The 21,663-nt window shown below is 37.2% G+C and overlaps 1 protein-coding gene and 2 long non-coding RNA genes across 5 annotated transcripts in view; 1 reads left to right on the forward strand and 2 right to left on the reverse strand.

Moving 5' to 3' along the window:
* Positions 1-21,663, reverse strand: part of LOC125781024 (uncharacterized) — an 80,946-nt gene that overhangs the window by 19,249 nt on the left and 40,034 nt on the right. The gene's annotated exons all lie outside the window — the stretch shown is intronic.
* LOC111193270 (uncharacterized) lies at positions 549-21,292 on the forward strand. The gene is made up of 3 exons (XR_002650403.2): positions 549-993; positions 4,221-4,313; positions 21,043-21,292. It is a non-coding gene; the product is annotated as an uncharacterized LOC111193270 (long non-coding RNA).
* daam1a (dishevelled associated activator of morphogenesis 1a) overlaps positions 9,183-21,663 on the reverse strand; it is an 84,632-nt gene continuing 72,151 nt past the window's right edge. For 2 of the 3 annotated variants that reach the window (XM_049463744.1, XM_049463745.1), the window contains 3 exons: positions 21,109-21,240; positions 17,034-17,204; positions 13,799-15,402 (listed from right to left, as the gene is read on the reverse strand). In XM_049463744.1, coding sequence (XP_049319701.1) covers positions 15,193-15,402; positions 17,034-17,204; positions 21,109-21,240 — 513 coding nt within the window. In that variant the 3' untranslated portion in view covers positions 13,799-15,192. Of the gene's footprint in view, positions 15,403-17,033; positions 17,205-21,108; positions 21,241-21,663 lie in introns of all 3 variants that reach the window. The other variant, XM_049463743.1, reaches the window with a different exon arrangement.

A 21,663-nucleotide genomic window follows, 5' to 3' on the forward strand; every position in this document is an offset into this window, starting at 1 on the left:
TAGCATGATTTGGGTTTAGGCTGGTTTGGGTTATTCCGCTTAGGTTTTTTTTGAGTTAGGTCAGTTTGGGTTTAGGCTGGTTGGGTTGGTTTAGTTTGTTTTTGGATTAGGAGTTGGGTTTGATTTGGGCTGAGTTTGGTTGGTTTGGTTTGTATTTAAGCTGGTTGGGTTGTTTTAATATGATTTGGGCTTGAGATTGGGTTGGGTTGGTTTGGGATTTGTTAAGTTTAGTTTAGTTTTTTTTTGGGTTGAATTGAGTTGAGTTGTATAGACTGAGTTTGGTTGGTTTGGTTTTGTGTTGACGTGAGGTGGTTTAGTTTGGTTTTGTTTTATATTTATTTGGGTTGAGATAGGTTGGTTGGTTTGTTTTGGGTTAAGGCTGGGTTGGGATGGTTTTGGTTTGGTTTAGTTTGTTTTTGTTTTTTTATTTATTCATTTGGGATAAAATGGTGGCTTGGTTGAGTTTTTTTTGTTTATTTCTTTTTATTTGGGTTGAGTTTGGTTTATTTGTTTTTATTTATTTGGGTTGAGATAGGTTGGTTGGCTTCTTTCGGGTTTAGGCTGGGTTTTGTTAGTTTGGTTTGGTTTATTTATTTTTATTTGGGTTTTTATGGGTTTAGTTAGGTTGGTTTGGGTTTATTATGGGATAGGTTAGTTTTGTTTGGGATTGGATTTAATTGGACTGGGCTGGGTTTAGTTAGTATGGTTTGGGATTGGTGTTTCATTCGGATGGATGTTTTATTTTATTTTAGAGGTTTCCTCATGGTGTCTGGTGATTTTCACACTTTAGTCCAGTAGGTGGTGGTAGTGCAGCTTCAGTTGGTCTGCTGCTCACCTTTACCTGACAGGGGAAGAAGATCCAGTACAGTGATTAGAGCAGAGTGAAAAGTGTTACACTAACTGGAAGATAAAAGCTATTTTCGGATTTATCAGTCCACTAACACACCGAGGACCGGAATTCACCCTGTTGGTGAACCAAACATGCTGGTTTCGGTGAGTAAAAGCTGTAATTACCTGCTTCACTGTGTGTTAATTGGTTAATTAAAGGCGGTACCTGTAGAGACAGACGCCCACACCGTGAATAAAAACAGGTCAGCATTGTCCAAACACTTAAATATGGTTTTATTAAAAGCTGAAATGTGTTCCCTTAAAATAATAAAACGTGATAAACCAGCTTAGAATCTATAGGCTTTGTTACGCTTTAAACTTTGTCTTGTTTTGTTTTTTGTTTGTTTTTTTATTTGTGTTTTGGTAGGTTTGTTTGGGTTTAGATTGATTTGGGTTGGTTTTGTTTTGGTCTATATTGATTTGGCTTGGTTTAATTTGGGTTTGTTTGGGTTTAGATTGATTTGGCTTGGTTTAATTTGGTTTGTTTGGGTTTAGATTGAGTTGGGTTGGTATAATATGGTTTGGTTTGGGTATAGATTGAGTTGGGTTGGTTTAATATGGTTTGGTTTGGGTATAGATTGAGTTGGGTTGGTTTAATTTGGTTTGGGTTTGAATTAATTTGGGTTGGTTTAGTTTGGGTTTAGTTAAATTTGGTTTTGTTTTGGTCTAGATTGATTTGGGTTGGTTTAATTTGGGTTTGTTTGGGTTTAGATTGATTTGGCTTGGTTTAATTTGGTTTGTTTGGGTTTAGATTGAGTTGGGTTGGTTTAATTTGGTTTTGTTTTGGTCTAGATTGATTTGGGTTGGTTTAATTTGGGTTTGTTTGGATTTAGATTGATTTGCGTTGGTTTAATATGGTTTGGTTTTGGTTAAGATTTATTTGGGTTGGTTTAATTTGGTTTGGGTTTGGATTAATTTGGGTTGGTTTAGTTTGAGTTTAGTTTAATTTGGTTTTGTTTTGGTCTATATTGATTTGGGTTGGTTTAATTTGGGTTTGTTTGGGTTTAGATTGATTTGGCTTGGTTTAATTTGGTTTGTTTGGGTATAGATTGAGTTGGGTTGGTTTAATATGGTTTGGTTTGGGTATAGATTGAGTTGGGTTGGTTTAATTTGGTTTGGGTTTGGATTAATTTGGGTTGGTTTAGTTTGGGTTTAGTTAAATTTGGTTTTGTTTTGGTCTAGATTGATTTGGGTTGGTTTAATTTGGTTTTGTTTGGGTTTAGATTAAGTTGGGTTGGTTTAATATGGTTTGGTTTGGGTATAGATTGTGTTGGGTTGGTTTAATTTGGTTTGGGTTTGGATTAATTTAGGTTGATTTAGTTCGGGTTTAGTTTAATTTGGGTTTAGATTAATTTTGATTGGTCTATTTGGGTTGGTTTAATTAGGTTTGGTTTGGGTTTAAATTGAGTTGGCTTGGTTTAATTTGGTTTGGGTTTGGATTAATTTGGGTTGGTTTAGTTTGGGTTTAGTTAAATTTGGTTTTGTTTTGGTCTAGATTGATTTGGGTTGGTTTAATTTGGTTTTGTTTGGGTTTAGATTAAGTTGGGTTGGTTTAATATGGTTTGGTTTGGGTATAGATTGTGTTGGGTTGGTTTAATTTGGTTTGGGTTTGGATTAATTTAGGTTGATTTAGTTTGGGTTTAGTTTAATTTGGGTTTAGATTAATTTTGATTGGTCTATTTGGGTTTGTTTAATTAGGTTTGGTTTGGGTTTAAATTGAGTTGGCTTGGTTTAATTTGGTTTGGGTTTAGATTGATTTGTTTTCGTTTAATTTGGTTTTGTTTTGGTTTTATATTGATTTTGGCTTGGTTTAATTTGGTTTGGTTTGGGTTTAAATTGATTTGGCTTGGTTTAATTTGGTTTGGTTTGGGTTTAGATTGATTTGGCTTGGTTTAATTTGGTTTGGTTTGGGTTTAGATTGAGTTGGCTTGGTTTAATTTGGTTTTGTTTGGGTTTGGATTGATTTGGCTTGGTTTAATTTGGTTTGGTTTGGGTTTAAATTGATTTGGCTTGGTTTAATTTGGTTTGGTTTGGGTTTAGATTGATTTGGCTTGGTTTAATTTGGTTTGGTTTGGGTTTAGATTGTTTTGGCTTGGTTTAATTTGGTTTGGTTTGGGTTTAGATTGATTTGGCTTGGTTTAATTTGGTTTGGTTTGGGTTTAGATTGAGTTGGCTTGGTTTAATTTGGTTTGGGTTTAAATTGATTTGGCTTGGTTTAATTTGGTTTGGTTTGGGTTTAGATTGATTTGGCTTGGTTTAATTTGGTTTGGTTTGGGTTTAGATTGATTTGGCTTGGTTTAATTTGGTTTGGTTTGGGTTTAGATTGATTTGGCTTGGTTTAATTTGGTTTGGTTTGGGTTTAGATTGATTTGCTTGGTTTAATTTGGTTTTGTTTGGGTTTAGATTGATTTGCTTGGTTTAATTTGGTTTTGTTTGGGTTTAGATTGATTTGTGTTGGTTTAATTTGGTTTTGTTTGGGTTTAGATTGATTTGCTTGGTTTAATTTGGTTTTGTTTGCGTTAAGATCTATTTGGCTTTCTTTCATTTGGTTTGCATTGGGTTTAGATTGATTTGGCTTGGTTTAATTTGGTTTGGTTTGGGTTTATATTGATTCGGCTTGCTTTAATTTGGTTTGCAGTGGGTTTAGATTGATTTGGGTTGGTTTGGTTTGGGTTTAGAGTGATTTGGATAGGTTTAATTTGGTTTGGTTTGGGTTTAGATTGAGTTGGCTTGGTTTGGGATTTTGGTTTTGTTTGGGTTTAACTTAGATTTCTGTTGGTTTAATTTGGTATTGTTTGTTTTTTTTTTGGTTTGGGTTTGATTTTTTTTGTGTTTGTGTTGAGTTGGTTTGGGTTTAGGCTGGTTGGGTTGTTTTAGTATGGTTTGAGTTTGGGTTTAGACGTTTTATTTCTTGAGTGCAGGTCCAGTAAAATGCTGCAATCAAGCAGACTTGTGCTTATAACATTGAAGACTTTACTGTTTTTAACAAATATATTGTCTTTGGGGACTAATATTATTATGTGGGAGCTTTTTTTTGTTTCCACAAAGCTCTGCACATATTGGTAAACTATTTTATTAGTGTATTTTAGTATGTTCAGTTATTCTTCAGTAATTAATATCAGAAAACAGGCATGTAGTAAAAGATATATGTTTTTGAATCACTGTTATTGAAATATTTTCTATCACAATAGAAATCAATATTAACTAATTGTCCAGCAGTAAATGAGAATAAGTATGTAAAACTGAATGTTAGCTGTGTGGAGTTTGGCAGGAGCACATGGCCTTGTTTTCATTACTGTTTATATTATAAGTTCTTCTCTTCATGTTTACAGCACTGTGTGCGTCATACACTGGAGCCTGAGCGAGCACAGCCGGCGGTCCGGCCCAAAGACACTGAGCCAAGTTGAACCTGTTCCTAAAGTACGGTAAGACCTGAATTATATTGAGTTTTTTTGGGAGTATTGAACAGAACCATTTTGAGCATCAAAAAGAGAGAGAAATAGTACATTAATCCCAAGTAGAGCTGGATAGTAATTTGATAATTAAAATTCATTGCACATTTTCATAGAAAATATTTCAGTTACAGTGATTTAATTTTTAGATATTTTCAGTATTTTGTATTTCAGTATCACTCAGAAACCGGCCTTAAGCGAGCATTATGTTAAGGTGTTTGTGTTAGCTTTATGTGTTTGAAACCTCAAACTTTAGCTTATTTTGAGTTTAGACTGTTTTGTGTGTTTGTGTGTGGTTTTGTTTGGATTTGATTGGACCGGGTTGGTTTAGTCTAGATAAGGTTTGGTTTAGAGTTGATTTTGGTTTAGATTGGGTCTGTTTTGGCTGAATTGGGTTGTAATGGGTTGGTTTAGTGTTGGGTTTGGTTTAGAGTTGGGGTTGGTTATATTGGTTTTGGGGCCGGCCTAGAGTCGGGCCGGTCTAGAGTCTCATTTTTTTCTAACCACATCACATTTATGAACAGAACTGTTCTAATGACATGACTAAAATACTCTAAACAGACTAAACTAAAAGAGCTGAACGTTGTTCTGTTGTTTGTCTTGCTTGTTTACAGCATCCACATTCATGCAAAATCTATGTAGGTTAAGGTGCTTGTGTTGAATGCTATTGTTCTTTCTCATTTCAAACCCTGAAAAAGTTCATTTGGTTTAGTTTAATTTGGGATTGGATTTACACTGAGTTGAGTGTTTGGTTGTGTTCGGGATTGGGTTGGACTGGGTTGGTTTATTCTAGTTTAGAGTTGAGCTTAGTTTAGATTGGATTGGACTGGGTTGGGTTGGTTTAGTCTGGTTTAAGTTTGGTTTAAAGTTGGTTTTAGTTTAGGTTGGATTGGATTGGACTGGGTTGGTTTAGTCTGGTTTAGAGTTGGGCTTAGTTTAGATTGGATTTGACTGGGTTGGGTTGGTTTAGCCTGGTTTAGGTTTGCTTTAGACTTTGTTTTAGTTTAGTTTACATTGGATTGGACTGGGTTGGTTTAGTCTGGTCTGGTTTAGGTTTGGTTTAGAGTTGTTTTTAGTTTAAATTGGATTGGACTGGGTTGGTTTAGTCTGGTTTAGGTTTGCTTTAGAGTTGTTTTAGTTTAGATGGATTGGGTTGGTTTAGTCTGGTTTAGGTTTGGTTTAAAGTTGGTTTTAGTTTAGATTGGATTTGATTGGATTGGACTGGGTTGGGTTGTTTTAATCTGGTTTAGATTTGGTTTAGAGCTGGTTTTAGTTTAGATTGGATTGGACTGGGTTGGGTTAGTCTGGTTTGGAGTTGGTTTTAGTTTAGATTGGATTGGACTGGGTTGGGTTAGTCTGGTTTGGAGTTGGGTTTAGTTTAGATTGGATTGGACTGGGTTGGGATAGGTTTGTTTAGTTTGGTTTAGGCTTGGTTTGGTGTTGGTTTTATCTTAGATTGGGTTGGTTTAGTCTGGTTTAGGTTTGGTTTGGAGTTGGTATTAATTTGGATTGGATTGCACTGGGTTGGGTTGGGTTAGGTTTGTTTAGTTTAGTTTGGTTTAGAGTTGGTTTTAATTTGGATTGGACTGGGTTGGGTTGGTCTGATTTGTGTTGAGTTGGGATGGTTTAGATTGTTTTTGTTTGGTTTAAGTTTAGGCTGGGTTGGGTTGGGTTGGTTTAATTTGGGTTGAGTACACACCATATAAAATATCAGAACTTACTCTATCTAAACTTTTTGGTTTGGGTTAAGTTTTTTTTAGTTTAGTTAGATTTGGGTTGGATTGATATAATATGGTTTAGTCTTGCTAAGTGGTTTCTAGGTGGGTGCACTGGTAGGTAATGGGAGGTTGGTAAATTGTTGCTCTGTGGTGCTTAGGAAAGGGGTGTGTTGATGAGGTGTTTTGCTAGGTCATTGCCATGGTATGCTAGATGTTTTATTGAGTGGTTCCACATGTGTTTCAAGAGGGTGCTTCATGTTGCTGTGGTATAACTGTTGGTTGTCATGGTGCTGCTAGGTGGTGCCTGGGAAAAGGGTATGTTGTAAGGAGGTGCCCGTAGTGATCCAGGTGTTTTTTTTGAGTGGTTCTACATGTTTCAGTGGGCTGCTAAGTGTTGCTATGGTATAGCTGCTGGTTGCCAAGGTGTTGGTAGGTGAAGCTTGGGAAAGGGGTGTGTTGCTGGTGTGTTGCTTAAGTGTATTGCTAAGGTTAGTAGGTTGCTGTGGTGTGCCAGATGTTTGAGTGGTTCCACATTTCAAGCGGTTGATGAGTGTTGCTTTGCTATAGCTGTAGGTTGCCATGGTGTTGCTATGTGGTACTTTAAAAAGGGGTGTTTTTCTAAGGTGTTTTGCTAGGCGGTTGCCATGGTGTGCCCGATGTTTGAGTGTCTCCACATGTGTTCCAAGAGGTTGCTGAGTGTTGCTATGGCATATCTGTTGGTTGACAAGGTGTTGCTAAATGCTGGTTTGAAAAGGGGTGTGTTGTTAAGGTGTTTTGCGAGGCGGTTGCCATGGTGTGCCAGATGTTTATTGAGTGGCTCCACATGGGTTTTAAAAAGGTGCTGGTTGTTGCTCTGGCATATGGGTTGGTTGCCAAGGCATTGCTAAATGCTGGTTTGGAAAGGGGTGTGTTGCTAGGCAGTTGCCATGGTGTGCTAGATGTTTAAGTGGTTTCACAGGTGTTTCAAGGAGCTGATAAGTGTTGCTATGGTATGGCTGTTGGTTGCCAAGGTGTTGCTAGTTAGTGCTTGAGAAAGAGGTATGTTGCTACGAAGCCCCCATAGTCTGCCAGATGTTTATTGAATAGTTTCATGTGTTTTAAGAGGTTGCTATGGTATTGCTGTTGATTGTCAAGGTATTGCTAAATGCTTGTTTGGAAAGGGGTGTGTTGCTAAGGTGTTTTGCTAGGTAGTTGCCATGTTGTGCCAGATGTCTACTGAGTGGTTTCACAGGTGTTTCATGTTACTATTGTATGGATGTTGCTTGCCAATGTGTTGCTAAAAATGGGATTGAAAAGGGTGTGTGTTTAAGGTATTTTGTGAGGCGGTTGCCATGGTGTGCTAGATGTTTATTGAGTGGTTTCATGTGTGGCTGCTATTTGTTGCTATGGTATATAGTTGGTTTCCCAGGTGTCAGGAGGTGCCCATAGTGAGCCAGATGGTTTTAAAAGGTTGTTTAAAAGTGTTGTTTCCTGGTTTGGAAAGGTGTGTTTCTAAGCTGTTTTGCAAGAAGGTTGCCATGGTGTGCTATATGTGGTTCTACATGTCTTTCAAGAGGCTGCTAAGGGTTGCTATTGTATAGCTGCTGGTTGCCAAGGTTTTCACTAGGTGGAGCTTGGAAAGGTGTGTTGCTCAGGTCAGGAGGTTGCTGTGGTGTGCTAGATGTTTATTGAGTGGTTCCATGTGTGTTTCAAGAGGCTGCTAAATGTTGCTATGGTAGAGCTGTTGGTTGCCATGGTGTTGCTAGGTGGTGCTTAAAAAAGGGGTATGTTGCTGGGAGGTCTCCTTAGTAGTGGTGCTACTTGCTGGTTTCGAAAGGGTTGCCATGGTGTGCCAGATGTCTACTGAGTGGTTTCACATGTGTTTTTAAAAGTTTGATTTCATGTTGCTATGGTATAGCTGATGTTGCTGTGTGGTGCTTTGGAAAGAAGTGTCTTGCTAAATGGTTTCTGGTTGGCTGCTCCAGAAGGTGTTGCTACGTGGTACATGGAAAGGAGAGAGTTTTATAAGGTGTTTTTCTAGGCGGTTTCCATGGTGTGCCAGATGTTTATTGAGTGGTTCCACATGTGTTTCAAGAGGTTGCTAAGTGTTGCTGTTGTATGGCTATTGGTTGCAACGGTCCTGGTTTGGAAAAGGGTTTGTTGCTAAGGTGTTTTGCTAGGCGATTTCCATGGAGTGCCAGAAGTTTATTGATTGGTTCCACATGTGTTTCAAGAGGTTGTTAAGTGTTGCTATGGTATAGCTGGTTGTTGGCAAGGTGTTGCTAAGTGATGGTTTGAAAAGGGGTGTGTGTTTCTAAGGTGTTTTGCTTGGTGGTTCCCATAGTGTTCTAGATGTTTATTAAAGGGTTTCACATGTTTCAAAAGGTTGCTGAGTGTTGCTATGGTATAGTTCTATGTTGCTAGGGGAGGCTGGGGAAAGGTTGCTGTAGTTTGAAAAGGGGTGTCTTGCTAAGTGGTTTCTAGGTGGCTGCTCAGGAAGGTGTTGCTATGTGCTGATTTGGAAAGGGGTGTGTTTCTAAGGTGTTTTGCTAAGAGGTTGCCATGGTGTGATGGACGGTTATTATGTGGCTTCACATGTGTTTTAAGAGGTTCCTAAGTGTTGCTGTGGTATAGCTGTGGGTTGCAAAGGTTTTTATAGGTGGTGCTTTGGAAAGGCGTGTGTTGCTAAGGCGTTTTGTTAGGTGGATGCTGAGTGTTCCTATGGGTATAGCTGTTGGTTGCCAAGGTGTTTCTAGGAGGTGCTTTGGAAAGGGGTGTGTTGCTAAGGTGTTTTGTAAGGTGGTTGCTGAGTGTTGCAAAAAGAGGAGTACGTATGTATTTTTCTGGATTAACAAGAGACAAAAGAAACAACAATAAGAATCCAAATCATTTTTTATTTAGTTTCTTTTATTTGTTCATCTGCCACAACTTTAAATAAACAGAAAACAGAGTCCAAAAACTAAAGCAAACCAGAACAAACTCAGAGTCCAGACAGATTCAGTGGCATCAGATCATCAGGAGAAGAACTGCAGAGCATCTTCACCAGACAGCACGAACTGAGGATGAGTTTATTTACATATTTACAGCAAAAAAACACAAATACAGAAATTACAGAGACTGAATAGAGTTTATTACAGAAATCCACAGCATAAATTTGTTATAAACACAATTACCCGTCTGATTTAACAGTTAAATAGTAGAATATTCTAACATATGTAGGAATTGTTGGAATGTTGATTAAATTAGTCACTAGACTCTGAGGAAAAAAACATGTTCACATGTATTATATACAGTATTTTGGCAGCCAGCACAGACAGAAACAGTCCGATAAGCTAGAATGTGCTTTTTCAGTTCATATATATATATATATATATATATATATATATATATATATATATATATATATATATATATATATATATATATATATATATATATATTACAAGAAAATATTGTGTAATATTGTAATGTTGTGTGTTGTGTAGTTCCTGGGATGCATCACCAGGTGGCAGTATAGGAACAGTGCTAATTTATCTGTAGCTCAAGTAGTGATGTGTGTAATTTAGTGGTTTTACCACCAGGTGGCAGTATAGGAACAGCGCTAATTTATTGTTTAAGTAGTGATGGGTGTAATTCCTTGGTTCCAACACCAGGTGGCAGTATAGGAACAGCGCTAATTTATTGCTCAAGTAGTGATGGGTGTAATTTATTGGTTACACCACCAGGTGGCAGCAGAGGAACAGCGTTCATTTTTATGTGGCTTAAGTAGTGATGGGTGTAATTCCCTGGTTCCACCACCAGGTGGCAGTATAGAAACAGTGTTAATTTATCCGTAGGTAAATTTGTGATGCGTGTAATTCTGTCGTTTTACCACCAGGTGGCAGTATAGGAAGTGTTAATTTATCTGCAGCTTAAGTAGTGATGTGTGTAATTCATTGGTTCCACCACCAGGTGCCAGTGTAGGAACATCATTAATTTATGAAATGTAATAACTGTAGTTCCATGGCTTCACCACCAGATGGCAGTTCATAAGTTTATTCAAACACAATGGGTGTGTCCAAAACGGCTCCGTATTCACTATTTAGGGCATCATTGAGTAGGTCGGCCATTTTTTTTTTCTGAGTTTCTGAATTGTAAAGTGAAATTTGAGCGTGATTTTGAGGCACTATAAACTCCCATGATGCATTTTGATTTATAGTAAACATTGCTGCTTAACTTAAGCTAAACATAGTCTGCAGCGACGTTTACTATAAATCAAAATGCATTATGGGAATTTATTTTTACGTACTGTAATTACTTTTCTTGTTTTTCGTCCCTTATGATACACTAAAGACATATACACACACAAGCAGATAAAATAATTTTAAATGCCGTTTTTCTAAATGATATTTAAGATATTAAAGGTAATTTATATAAGATCATGTTGGAATAAATCCTGTAATACTGTTCGTATGCTGAACATCAGCTCTTTTGTTTTTGGGAAGTTTTCTCCTTTTTTTTGGTGGATTTTAAACACGATTTACACTGTGAATCTGGCAACCCTTGTGGCTTGATGTGCGCTCCAATCGATCGACTGTCTGTTGATTAGTAGGGAGACTCGTGATGCATTTTGGGACACATTTAGCTTGTAGCTTGCAGCGAAGTTTGCTATAAATCACGATGCATTGTGGGAGTTTTTAGTGCCCTCAAAATCACATTCAATTTTCACCTCACGATTCGTACACTCAAAGAAAGATGGCCATCGTACTTAATAGTGCCCTTAATAGTGAATAGGGAGCCATTTAGATCATAAAGTGTTCATTTTACTCACTGTACTCAAATTAAGCTTTAATTTATTATAAAAAGTATCGGCTGTGGTTCTGTGGCTTTATCACCAGATAGAGGTTTATACAAACACAACACAAACTTGTAAGACTGTAAGATAATGCAAATATTGTCCCTGGTGTTTAAAGTATTTACATTTTAAGACTTAAGATGACTCAGGTGGCGGTGTTGCAGAAAACCTGATTTGTATTATGCATCCATAGTAAAAGTAAACAGTTTTAAACAGTCGGTTTCTGCCTGAATTAGACCGTGTTCGAGAGGGTTTCTGCTTTTAATTCCGGAGGAGGAAAAAGTACTGAAAAATTGTAATTAAATAAAAGTACCTTTACTTTGCTTAAATTCTACTCAAGTAAAAGTAAAAGTACCCGTCTAAAAATCTACTCGAGTAAAAGAGTATTTAATTTAAAATTTACTTTGAGTAAAAGTTACATAGTTACTTTTAATTATCTGATTAAAAAAAAGTACTAATCATAAATAAAATATTTAGAATGAACTATTATTCCACACAATAATTTGGATCTTTCAGGCAGTATTTGTTCAGACCTCCCCATACAACATTTTCAAGAACAAGTGGTATAGGTTTCTATCATCCATTTTTTTTCTTTACTGTTAAAAAGTTAAAAGTTATGGTCATATATGTGACTATAAACCGTATTTTTATAATTTTACAGTTCATTATTAATTTTAACTTGCCATTGCTGTGCTTTAACTGCTTTTTACATGTTTCTTTTTTTACATTTAAGCAGATGGTTTAATGTTTCAATTAAAAACGTAAGGAATTATCATTTTTTAATTCAGACAATTAGTTTTTTTTCCCCCAGCATTTTATTTTTACTCAGTAATTGGGAGTTTTCCAATGTAGTGAAGTAAATTACTTGTTTCAAAATGAACCTGAGTAAAAGAGTAAAATGACCTATTTTAAAAACTACTTAAAAAATTACAAATTACTCATAAAATCTACTCAAATACAGTAATTTGAGTAGATGTAATTCATTACTTTCCACCTCTGTTTAATTCACATTACAGGATCCTGATTACACTACTTATAATATTATTACATTTGATTTATACATAAATATAATGTATTAATAGTTAATTTAATTGTTTTATTATATGGAATGACATTCCTTACTTAGACAAAATAAAACATTGAAGATCAGAAGTAGGCCAGTAATTTATCTACAGTTTAAAAGGTCTGTGATATATTGAGGAGTGATATATTGTCCCAGAAATTGTGATAATTTATATTATTATTTTCATTTTAAGAGCATTTAATGTCACTGATATAATGATAATAGAATGCAATTAAAAAAATGAATTATACATTTTTAAAGAAAACTAAATTGAATTATTCATAGTTTGGGAACTGTATATATTTTTCTTCATCTATGTCAGTTCACACTGTTTGAATGGAGTCACAGTTATGGAAGCATGACTGGCTAAAATCTGTTCTCTGTTATATATGTGAACAAACGTACAAATAAACACAATAGATGATATCACGATTATCAAATATTATTGATGTCATGTTTATTTATTGTACGATAATTAAGTCGATAATGTAATTATTGTGACAGGCCTGTGTTTATGTGAAATAACCAGCAGAGGTCAGTAAGTCTCCATCAGAGAAGCAACTCCTACACATTCATTAAATGACTATTTTATTTCTTTTTTTATTCCTTAGAGCAGGGGTGTCCAAACTTTTTTTGTTGGGGGCCAGAAGGAGAAATATATTTGAAGTCACGGGCCACAGACTCTGTAATAAAACAAATAATGAAATATACCACTTTAAATAATGTATAAACTAAGATTTTTCAAATTGATGTTTAATTTCATGATGTCTCTTAATATAAAACTCCTTAATTACGGCAACTTTTAGACTCTTTGGCCTGTTTTTCTGCGCTAAAACTGAGCACCCTCTCCGCTTTTAGACTCTTTGGCCCGTTTTTCTGCGCTAGAAATGCGCACCCTCTCCGCTTTTAGACTCTTTGGCCCGTTTTTCTGCGCTAGAAATGCGCACTCTCTCCGCGTTTAGACTCTTTGGCCCGTTTCTGACACCTAGCGTTCAAACTTTGAATCTCACATTATAAAAACCTGCTTAACAGCGGGACAACTTTCATTCTATTTCTAAAATACCTCGCGGGCCGCTCCAAAAAAGGAAACGGGCCACAAATGGCCCGCGGCCGTAGTTTAGACACCCCTGTCTTAGAGTCTGAACAATACCTGTTTAAATTATTGTAAACTTACTCAGGTTTGATGATGTGCTGTAGAACTACATGAGCACGTTATATATGAGCTAAAGACCAGTTTACTTAAAATATAAAGACAATATAGAACCAAGCAAGCATGGCAATTATTCACAGGGACATAAAGAAGAGCAAAGCTCACATGTATTTAACACAGCTACACAAACTGCAGGAAATGTTGTAATTATTTGTATTGCTGATTATATGTTTAACTATTGATATGTACTATTATATTTATGTATAAATCATATTTGATTATTATTATTAGGGCTTCAACTAATGATTATTATTATTTTTTAAGTCGACTAATCTGATCATGATCTCTAAAAACAATATAAACAGGTGAAAGTAAAGATTTAAAAGCCTTTAATTGTCTAGATGTTGTTTTAAACATGGAAAGTACTGATATTTAGTGTGTAAATATGTTATCTGTTGTATTTGGGCACTTTTGGAGACACAGACTAAGTTCAGTGTAAACTGTGTGAGTGAGACATTTACCCTTTATCTCCCATTGCGTTTTTGTCCACAGCACTATGTGTAATACGGTACTGTTTCAAATAACGATTAGTCGACAAATTTAAATAATCAACATTTGTCAATTATATCTACTAATTGATGCAGCCCTAAGAATTATAAGTAGCTTAATCAGGATCCTGTAATGTAAATTAATAGCAGACACCCACTGAAGCACTTTGTGTAATCCAGGCAGCAACCAGCTGTTTAAAACTGTTTATTTTTACTTTGCATGCATATTACAAATCTGGTTTCTGGTTCAAATTGGGTAGTGACAGTACGAGTAGTGATGGGTGTAGTTTCTTGGTTCAACCACTAGATGGCAGGGTTGGGTTAGTGTTTTACACACACAGCTCAGAAACCTAAGTTGATGCAGATGTAGTCCCAGGTCTCCAACACTAGATGGCAGTAGTATATGTGCAATACATGTTCACTTGTAGCTAAAAAAGATATATATATATATATATTTAATTAAGCTGATTTTGGTGTTGTCAAGTAGTGATGGGTGTAATTCCTCGGCTCCACCACCAGGTGGCAGTATAGGAACATTGTTAATTTATCAGTAGCTAAATTAGTGATGGGTGTAATTCCTCGGCTCCACCACCAGGTGGCAGTATAGGAACATTGTTAATTTATCAGTAGCTAAATTGGTGATGGGTGTAATTCCTTGTATCACAGAAATTAAGCTTTAAATTTGTACAAAAAATTATGTTTTTTAAGTAGAGTAATGGGTGTAGTTTCATGGTTTCATAGTGTATGTGTAGTACATGTTCACCTGTTGCTAAAGAAGTTAGCTTTTTTGATGTGATGAAGTTTTAATGGATGTAGTTCCTCTGCTCAGTGTCTCTTTTTTTATTTTATTACAGATGTAGAATGAAAGAAAGCACATGTAATCCCTGGACTCCACCACCAGGTGGCAGTGTTGAAGTAGTAGTATTTTCACCCGTACTTTAAAAATGCTTTAATATTTTACAAGAACATTTTATGTAGTTTCTTGGCTTCACCAGCAGACGGCAGTGTCCGTATTTATTGGCTTGCAGTTTTAAAAACTGTTTTTATTCATGTTTTATTTCAAGTCTTCAGATGACACAGATGTAGTCCCTGATCTCCTCCAACAGGTGGCAGTGTCAAACCAGTGTTCATTTCTTACATTTCTTAAGACTTAGGATGCTGCAAGTACAGTTCCAGGGCTCCACCACCAGGTGGTAGTATAGGATCAGTGTTTTTGTATACCTGTAGCTCAGAAACTGAGCTTAATTATTCATTTTTATTTACAAGTAAATGTAATGTAGTTCCAAGGCTTCACCACTAGGTGGCAGTGTCAGACCAGTGTTTATTCACCAAGAGATGAATAAAAGTAAATCAAGTTGACTGAGTTGTAGTCCCTGGACTCCACCACCAGATGGCAGTGTTGGAATAGTGTGTTTTTTCTCCATTTGTAGCTCAGAAAATGAGCTTTAAGTTTTTATTATTATTATTTTTTTTTTTTTACAAGAAGTTGACGCAGTTGTAGTCGTCCCTGGGCTCCACCACTGGGTGGCGCTGTTGTATCAGTGTTTACTCACAGGCGGCTCAGAAGTCGATTTTGGTGATGGGTCTCTCCCGGCTCGGCTCGGTTCCCTGGTTGTTGGGTCTCTTGCGGTTCCGCTTCATTTTAGACAGATCTTTATCGAAAACTTCTCCTGAACGAAGAGCCGAAACCAAGTCATCAAATTCTCCGTCCTCCTCGCTGTTCTCCTTCGCCTTACGAGCTTTTCGCTCTTTCTCCCTCTGCTCCTTCATCTGGAGCACGAAACACAGAGAGAGAAATCAGTTCGTCTATTAATTACACCCTGTACGATAAATTGTTTAACGCTAGTTACGACACAAATATACAGTTAAATATGATCACATCATTTTAAACTTTTCAAAAAATCAAAAATACAAAACAATACTGAGAAATTGATTCAATAATTGGGCAGCAACACCTTACCAACCACCTTGCAACATCATAGCAACCACATAGCATACAACCTATTACATCAGCAACACCCTAGCAACATTACTTATGCTACATTACATACAACACCTTAGCAACTGACTCCTACACCATAGCAACAGCATAATAGCTGGTTGTTTCCAGTGTGTTTGCATGGCAAATGTGTCTATTGCTTAATTATTGCTATAGTATATATCTGTTGGTTGCTAAGATGTGACTGTGATATGCTGCTTGGTGGTTGCTGTGGTGTTGCTATGGTATATAATTTGATTTCTAAGATGTTTGCATGGCCAAAGTGTCTATTGCTTAATGCTCAGTAGCCAACATATTTATATAGACTTAAGCAGTAGACAGTTGATCTTAAAAACCAAACAGTTATACACTTAGGAACAGCTAAGCAAGAAACAGACATAACATAGCAACATACTTCTACACCACAGCAACACCTTAATGACAGACTTCTGTACTATAGCAATACCTAAGCAACCAAAAGCTATACCATATAGTCACACTGTAGTTACCTTCTTATGCAACATTTAATTAATAGACACGTTTGACTTGCAAACACTGTAGAAACCAATAGCTGTACCACAGCAACCACATAGTATCCACTTAGTAACCAACTCAACAATCAGCTATACCATAGCCACACCTCGGCAACCAGCACCTCTACCAGAGAAGCCACTTAGCAGCCACCTAGCAACAGGGATGGCAATGGGATAACTATGGTGTGCCAATGGTATATCTATTGGTTGCTAAGGTGTTGTGTGGAGATGTGAAATAGTCTAAAGAACAAAGCTCAGTACCATATTACTCCTGGAAGCTCCACCGCCAGCCAGTTTCCCACTGTCTGGTGCCGTAGATGTAGGTTGCTAAGGTGTTGCTTGGTGGTTGCCGAGGTGTGGCTATGGTATAGCAGGTGGTTTTTAATGTGTTTGCATGGCAAAGGTGTCTTGCTTTATTATTGCTATAGTATCTGTTGGTTGCTAAGATGTGACTGTGATATGCTGCCTGGTGGTTGCTGAGGTGTTGCTATGGTATGTGTGTGTGCTGCCTAGCTGTTGCTAAGTGTTGGTATGGTATAAATGTTGGCTTCCAAGGTGTTTGCATGGCAGAGGTGTCTATTGCTTAATTATTGCTAGAGTATATCTGCTGATTGCCTATAGTAATGTAATGTTTGCTACAATGTGACCATGATATGCTGCTTGGTGGTTGCTCAGGTGTTGCCGTGGCATAGGTGTTTGGAGTCTGAAGAACAAACAGCAGTTCCAAATTTCTTTCGGAAGCTCCGCCTCCAGTCAGTGCCCCAGTGGCTATGCTTATAGATGTTGGTTACTAAGGTATTGCTATAGTATAGGGATTTTGTTGCTCTGGTAGTAAGTAGTGTTGGTTGCCATGACAGCAGTGAAAGTACACACTGGTTGTAGGTGGGTACCTGAGCCTCGATGCGAGCTCTGCGCTCCTCCTCCTCTTTTCTCTTCCGGGTGTTCTCGTTCTCCTGCTTGGCCTCGGAGAAAGACTGCAGGAACTGGTCGAAGATGCCGAAAAAGTCGTCGGGCTGAGAGCTGCTGCCGTCCTCGCCGAAGTGCTTCACTGCTTTCTGAAACTGCAGAGAAGCAACAGTGAAGAACAGCAGCGTTAGAAAAGAGAGATGACTCTTGGGTAGTGTACCTCCTGGTGAAAGATCACTGACTGCTAGACATCCCTCTATGATGCACTCAAGACATATTGGTCAGTTGACAAACTAACAGTAACAATTGTGAGATGCTACTAGTCCAGTATGAATTTGCAAAATGTGTAATTTAAATGGAGTGGTTTCAATCCAGTATGAATCAGTAGCATGTGCAGTTTAACCATCACCATAGTAACCGACACCTTAGCATCCAAGAAATATACTATAGAAACATTTTGTTTTAATCCAGTATGAATCAGTAGCATGTGTACTTTTAAATATCACCTTAGTAACGAACACCTATACCATGGCAACAGCTGTGCAACAAACACATATACAACTACACCATAGCAACACCCTTAGAAACCAAAAATTATACAATAGCATCATTTTAGCAACCACCAGCTGCACCAACACTTGTGGTACTAATCCAGTATGAGTTTGCAAAGTGTAATTCTACTCTGAAATTATTAAAAGTACACATGCTACTGATTCATACTGGATTAAAACCACTTCACTGTTAAGTATGACCTTAGTAACCAACACACATACCATGGCAACACCTTAGCAAACAGTATATGTACCATAGCAACAGCTGCGGCTTTTATTGCAGTATGCAATTTTTACTATTTGACATTAATTGAGATTACTTTAATCCAGTATGAGTTTGCAACATGTGTAATTTTACTCTAAAAGTAATAACAGGGGGGTGGACGTATTCTAGTATGAATGGGTAGCATGTGTACTCTGCTATTACCTTAGTAACCAACACCTAAGCATACCATAGCAACGCCTTAGCAATCAACAGATATACCATTGCAACACTTAAGCAGTAGACACATTTGCCATACAAACACCTTAGAAACCAACCGTTATACCATAACAACAGACTACTACACCACAGCAACACCTTAGCAACCAATACATATACCATAGCCACAGCTTAACAACCACCAGCTACATCAACACTTGTGGTACCTACCCAGTAGCAATGTGTAATTGTACTCTGAAAGTAATAACAGTGGAGTGGTTTTAATCCAGTATGAATCAGTAGCTTGTGTACTTTTACAAAGTGCCTTAGTAACCAGCAGCTAAGCAACCATCCCACATACCATAGCAACATCTTAGCAAACAACAGATATACTATAACAACACTTCAGCACTAGACACATTGTCCATACAAACACTTTAGAAACCAACAGTTATACCACAGCAACACCCACCAGCTACATCAACACTTGTGGTACTAAGTAGCATGTCTACGTTTAAGTATCACCTCAGTAACCAACACCTATACCATGGCAACAGCTGCAGATTTTATTCCAGTCTGAATCTTGTGTGCAGTTTTTACTATTTGACATTTAATACTTTACAGATTGCTTTAATCCATAATAGTTTGATACTTTCAGAGGAAAGCTACACATGTTGCAGTCACCTTAGTAACCAACACCTTAGCAACCAATATGTATACCATATCAACACTTAAGCAGTAGACATTTGCCATACAAACACTTCAGAAACCAACCATTATACCATAGCAACAGACTACTACACCACAGCAACACCTTAGCAACCACCAGCTCCATCAACACTTGTGGTACTAATTAGTATAAATTTGCAACATGTTTAATTTTAGTCTGAAATTAATAACAGTGAAGTGGTTTTAATCCAGTATGAATCAACCAGTAGCATGTGTACTTTTAAGTATCTCCTAAGTAACCAACACCTATACCATGGCAACAGCTAAGAAACACAATACGTATACTTTAGCAACAGCTGCATGTTTTATTGAAGTATGAATCTGAAGTGTGTGCATTTTATACTATATAGTAATTTTAAGATATTATTTAATCCAGTGTGAGTTTGCAATATTTGTTTACTCTGAAAGTATTAACAGTGGGTGGATTTGGTTTTAATCCAGTATGAATCAGTAGCATGTGTACTTTAACTGTGCCCATAGAAACAGACTACTACACCACAGCAACACCTTAGCAACCACCAGCTACACAAACACTTGTGGTACTAATCCAGTACGGATCAGTAGCACGTGTACTTTTAAATATCACCTTAGTTACGAACACCAATACCGTGGCAACAGCTGCGCAACAAACACACACATACCATAGCAACAGCTGCAGGTTTCATTTCAGTATGAATCATTCTAAAAAAAAAAACATATTTCTAAACAAGGCAAGTTTTTTTTTTTTAATCCAGTGTTTAAGGCACGTCTACGAGCTACACACCCGAACCCTGCAGCTAAATGGGTTCCAGGTGGATTAAACTGGACTGAACCTCCCTTTAAACTGGATCTGGGTCTGACCCCAGTTAAACATTAGCTCTGTGTTTCCAGTGGGTCCAGTTTTCAGGAAGGTGTGGGGGAGGGGTCTAATAAATGTGAATGTAAGCAGTGTTTATCTCCACAGTGACGACCGGTCCAGTTAGATTAGGGAAGAACAGCACACACTTTACAGTTTTAAACCTTTTGCTTTAATGTGAATTCCACTGTTTAACAGCGGCGATATAGAATCACACACTTTTCAGACTCGCCATAAAACTCCTCTTAATCTGCGTTCACATTACACCTCTGACTCTTCAATTCTGAATTATTACTCAGATCGATACTTTCTGCTGAGATGCTTCACTTTTATGTCTGCAGTCTGACTATAGTAACAATACCTGTACCTTAGCAACACTTTAGAAACAGACTCCTATACTATAGTAACAAGTACCTGTATCACAGCCAACCCTTGGCAACATCTTACGTACCTTAACAACATTTTAACATCAGACTCTTATACTATAGTAGCCAGTACCTGTACCAGCCACACCTTACATATATTAGCAACACTTCAGCACAGACCCCTATACCATAGTAACCAATACCTTAGCAACACCTTACATACCTTTGTGACACTTTGGCATCAGATTCCTGTATCAGCAACACTTTAGAAACAGACTTCTTTACTAAAGTAAAGGTACCATATCAACACCTTATGTACCTCAAAAACAAAACGTACGTACCTTAGCAACACTTCAGTATCCGTCTCCTATGCTATAGTAACCAGTACCTCTATCTTAGCAACACCTTACGTACCTTATCAATGCCCTTCTAATATACTATAGTAACCTGTACCTTATCAACACTGTATGTACCAAAGCTACACCTTATATAGCTTAGGAACACTTTAGAAACCGACTCCCATACTACAGTAACCAGTCTGAGTACCACAGCAACACCTTACATATCCTAGCAACACTAACATCAGACTCGTATACTAAACAGTACCTGTACCACTGCCAAATCTTACATACCCTAGCATCAGACTCCTATACTATAGCAACTAGTTCCTGTACCAGTCACACCGGACGTACCTTAGCAACACTTCAACATCAGACACCTATACCATAGCAACTACTTACGTACCGTAGCAACACTTTACAAACCAACTCCTATACTATAGTAACTAAACTACTATAGTAACTTAGCAACACCTCAACATCAGACTCCTCTACTTTGGTAACCGGTACTTGTATCATAGCCACACCTTTTGCACCTTAACAACATCCTCCTACTATACTATAGCAACACTTAAGTATCAGACTCCTGTACTGTATCTGTACCACGACCACATTATGTGCCTTGGCAACTCTTTAGAAACAGACTTCTACAGTAACAAATGTCTGTACCATAGCAACACATGCTTCAGACTCCTCTACTATAGTAACTAGTACCTGTATTAAAGCTATATGTTTTAATCTTTATTTTTTGCAGATCTGGTGATCCTGTACTACAGTACTGTGTGTATATATGTATATATGTGGTGTAAGATGTGCTCACCAGTTCCTTCGCCTCCTGGAGAGAATCCTCCACGTCTGAGAAGCTGAAACTGGCCACAGTGATGAACTGACTGACCACTGATACAAACTTATCACCAGAATCAACAGGACGACTCTTCTGATACTCCAGCTCCTGCACACACACCAAATAAATTAATAAATACTTAAATATATAATTAATAAAACTATCAGAGTGTGTACATGTTTGTATCTGCATCTCACAATACATTGCACACAATAACAATGACCATGATATTTGATATATCACAGTACAATTCTCTACAATACTGCACAGTAACTGAGAATGATTAAATAATCCTAAATAAATTATAAATAAGCAAATACCAGGAATTATTTATTCCCGACACACGTAAACTGTACAGTACCAGTCAAAAGTTTCTTTTTTTAATGTTTAGATTTTTTTTCATACATTGTAAATGAATAGTGAAGTGAACCAGACTTGGCAGTAACAACAAACAAATACCTCATGAGTGCCATTTTCTTCATTATAACTTTTTTGATGGTTTGATTTAATAATAATTCCTTGAAATTATTC

The sequence above is a fragment of the Astyanax mexicanus genome, chromosome 14 (genome assembly GCF_023375975.1).
Source record: "Astyanax mexicanus isolate ESR-SI-001 chromosome 14, AstMex3_surface, whole genome shotgun sequence".
Classification (NCBI taxonomy): domain Eukaryota; kingdom Metazoa; phylum Chordata; class Actinopteri; order Characiformes; family Acestrorhamphidae; genus Astyanax; species Astyanax mexicanus.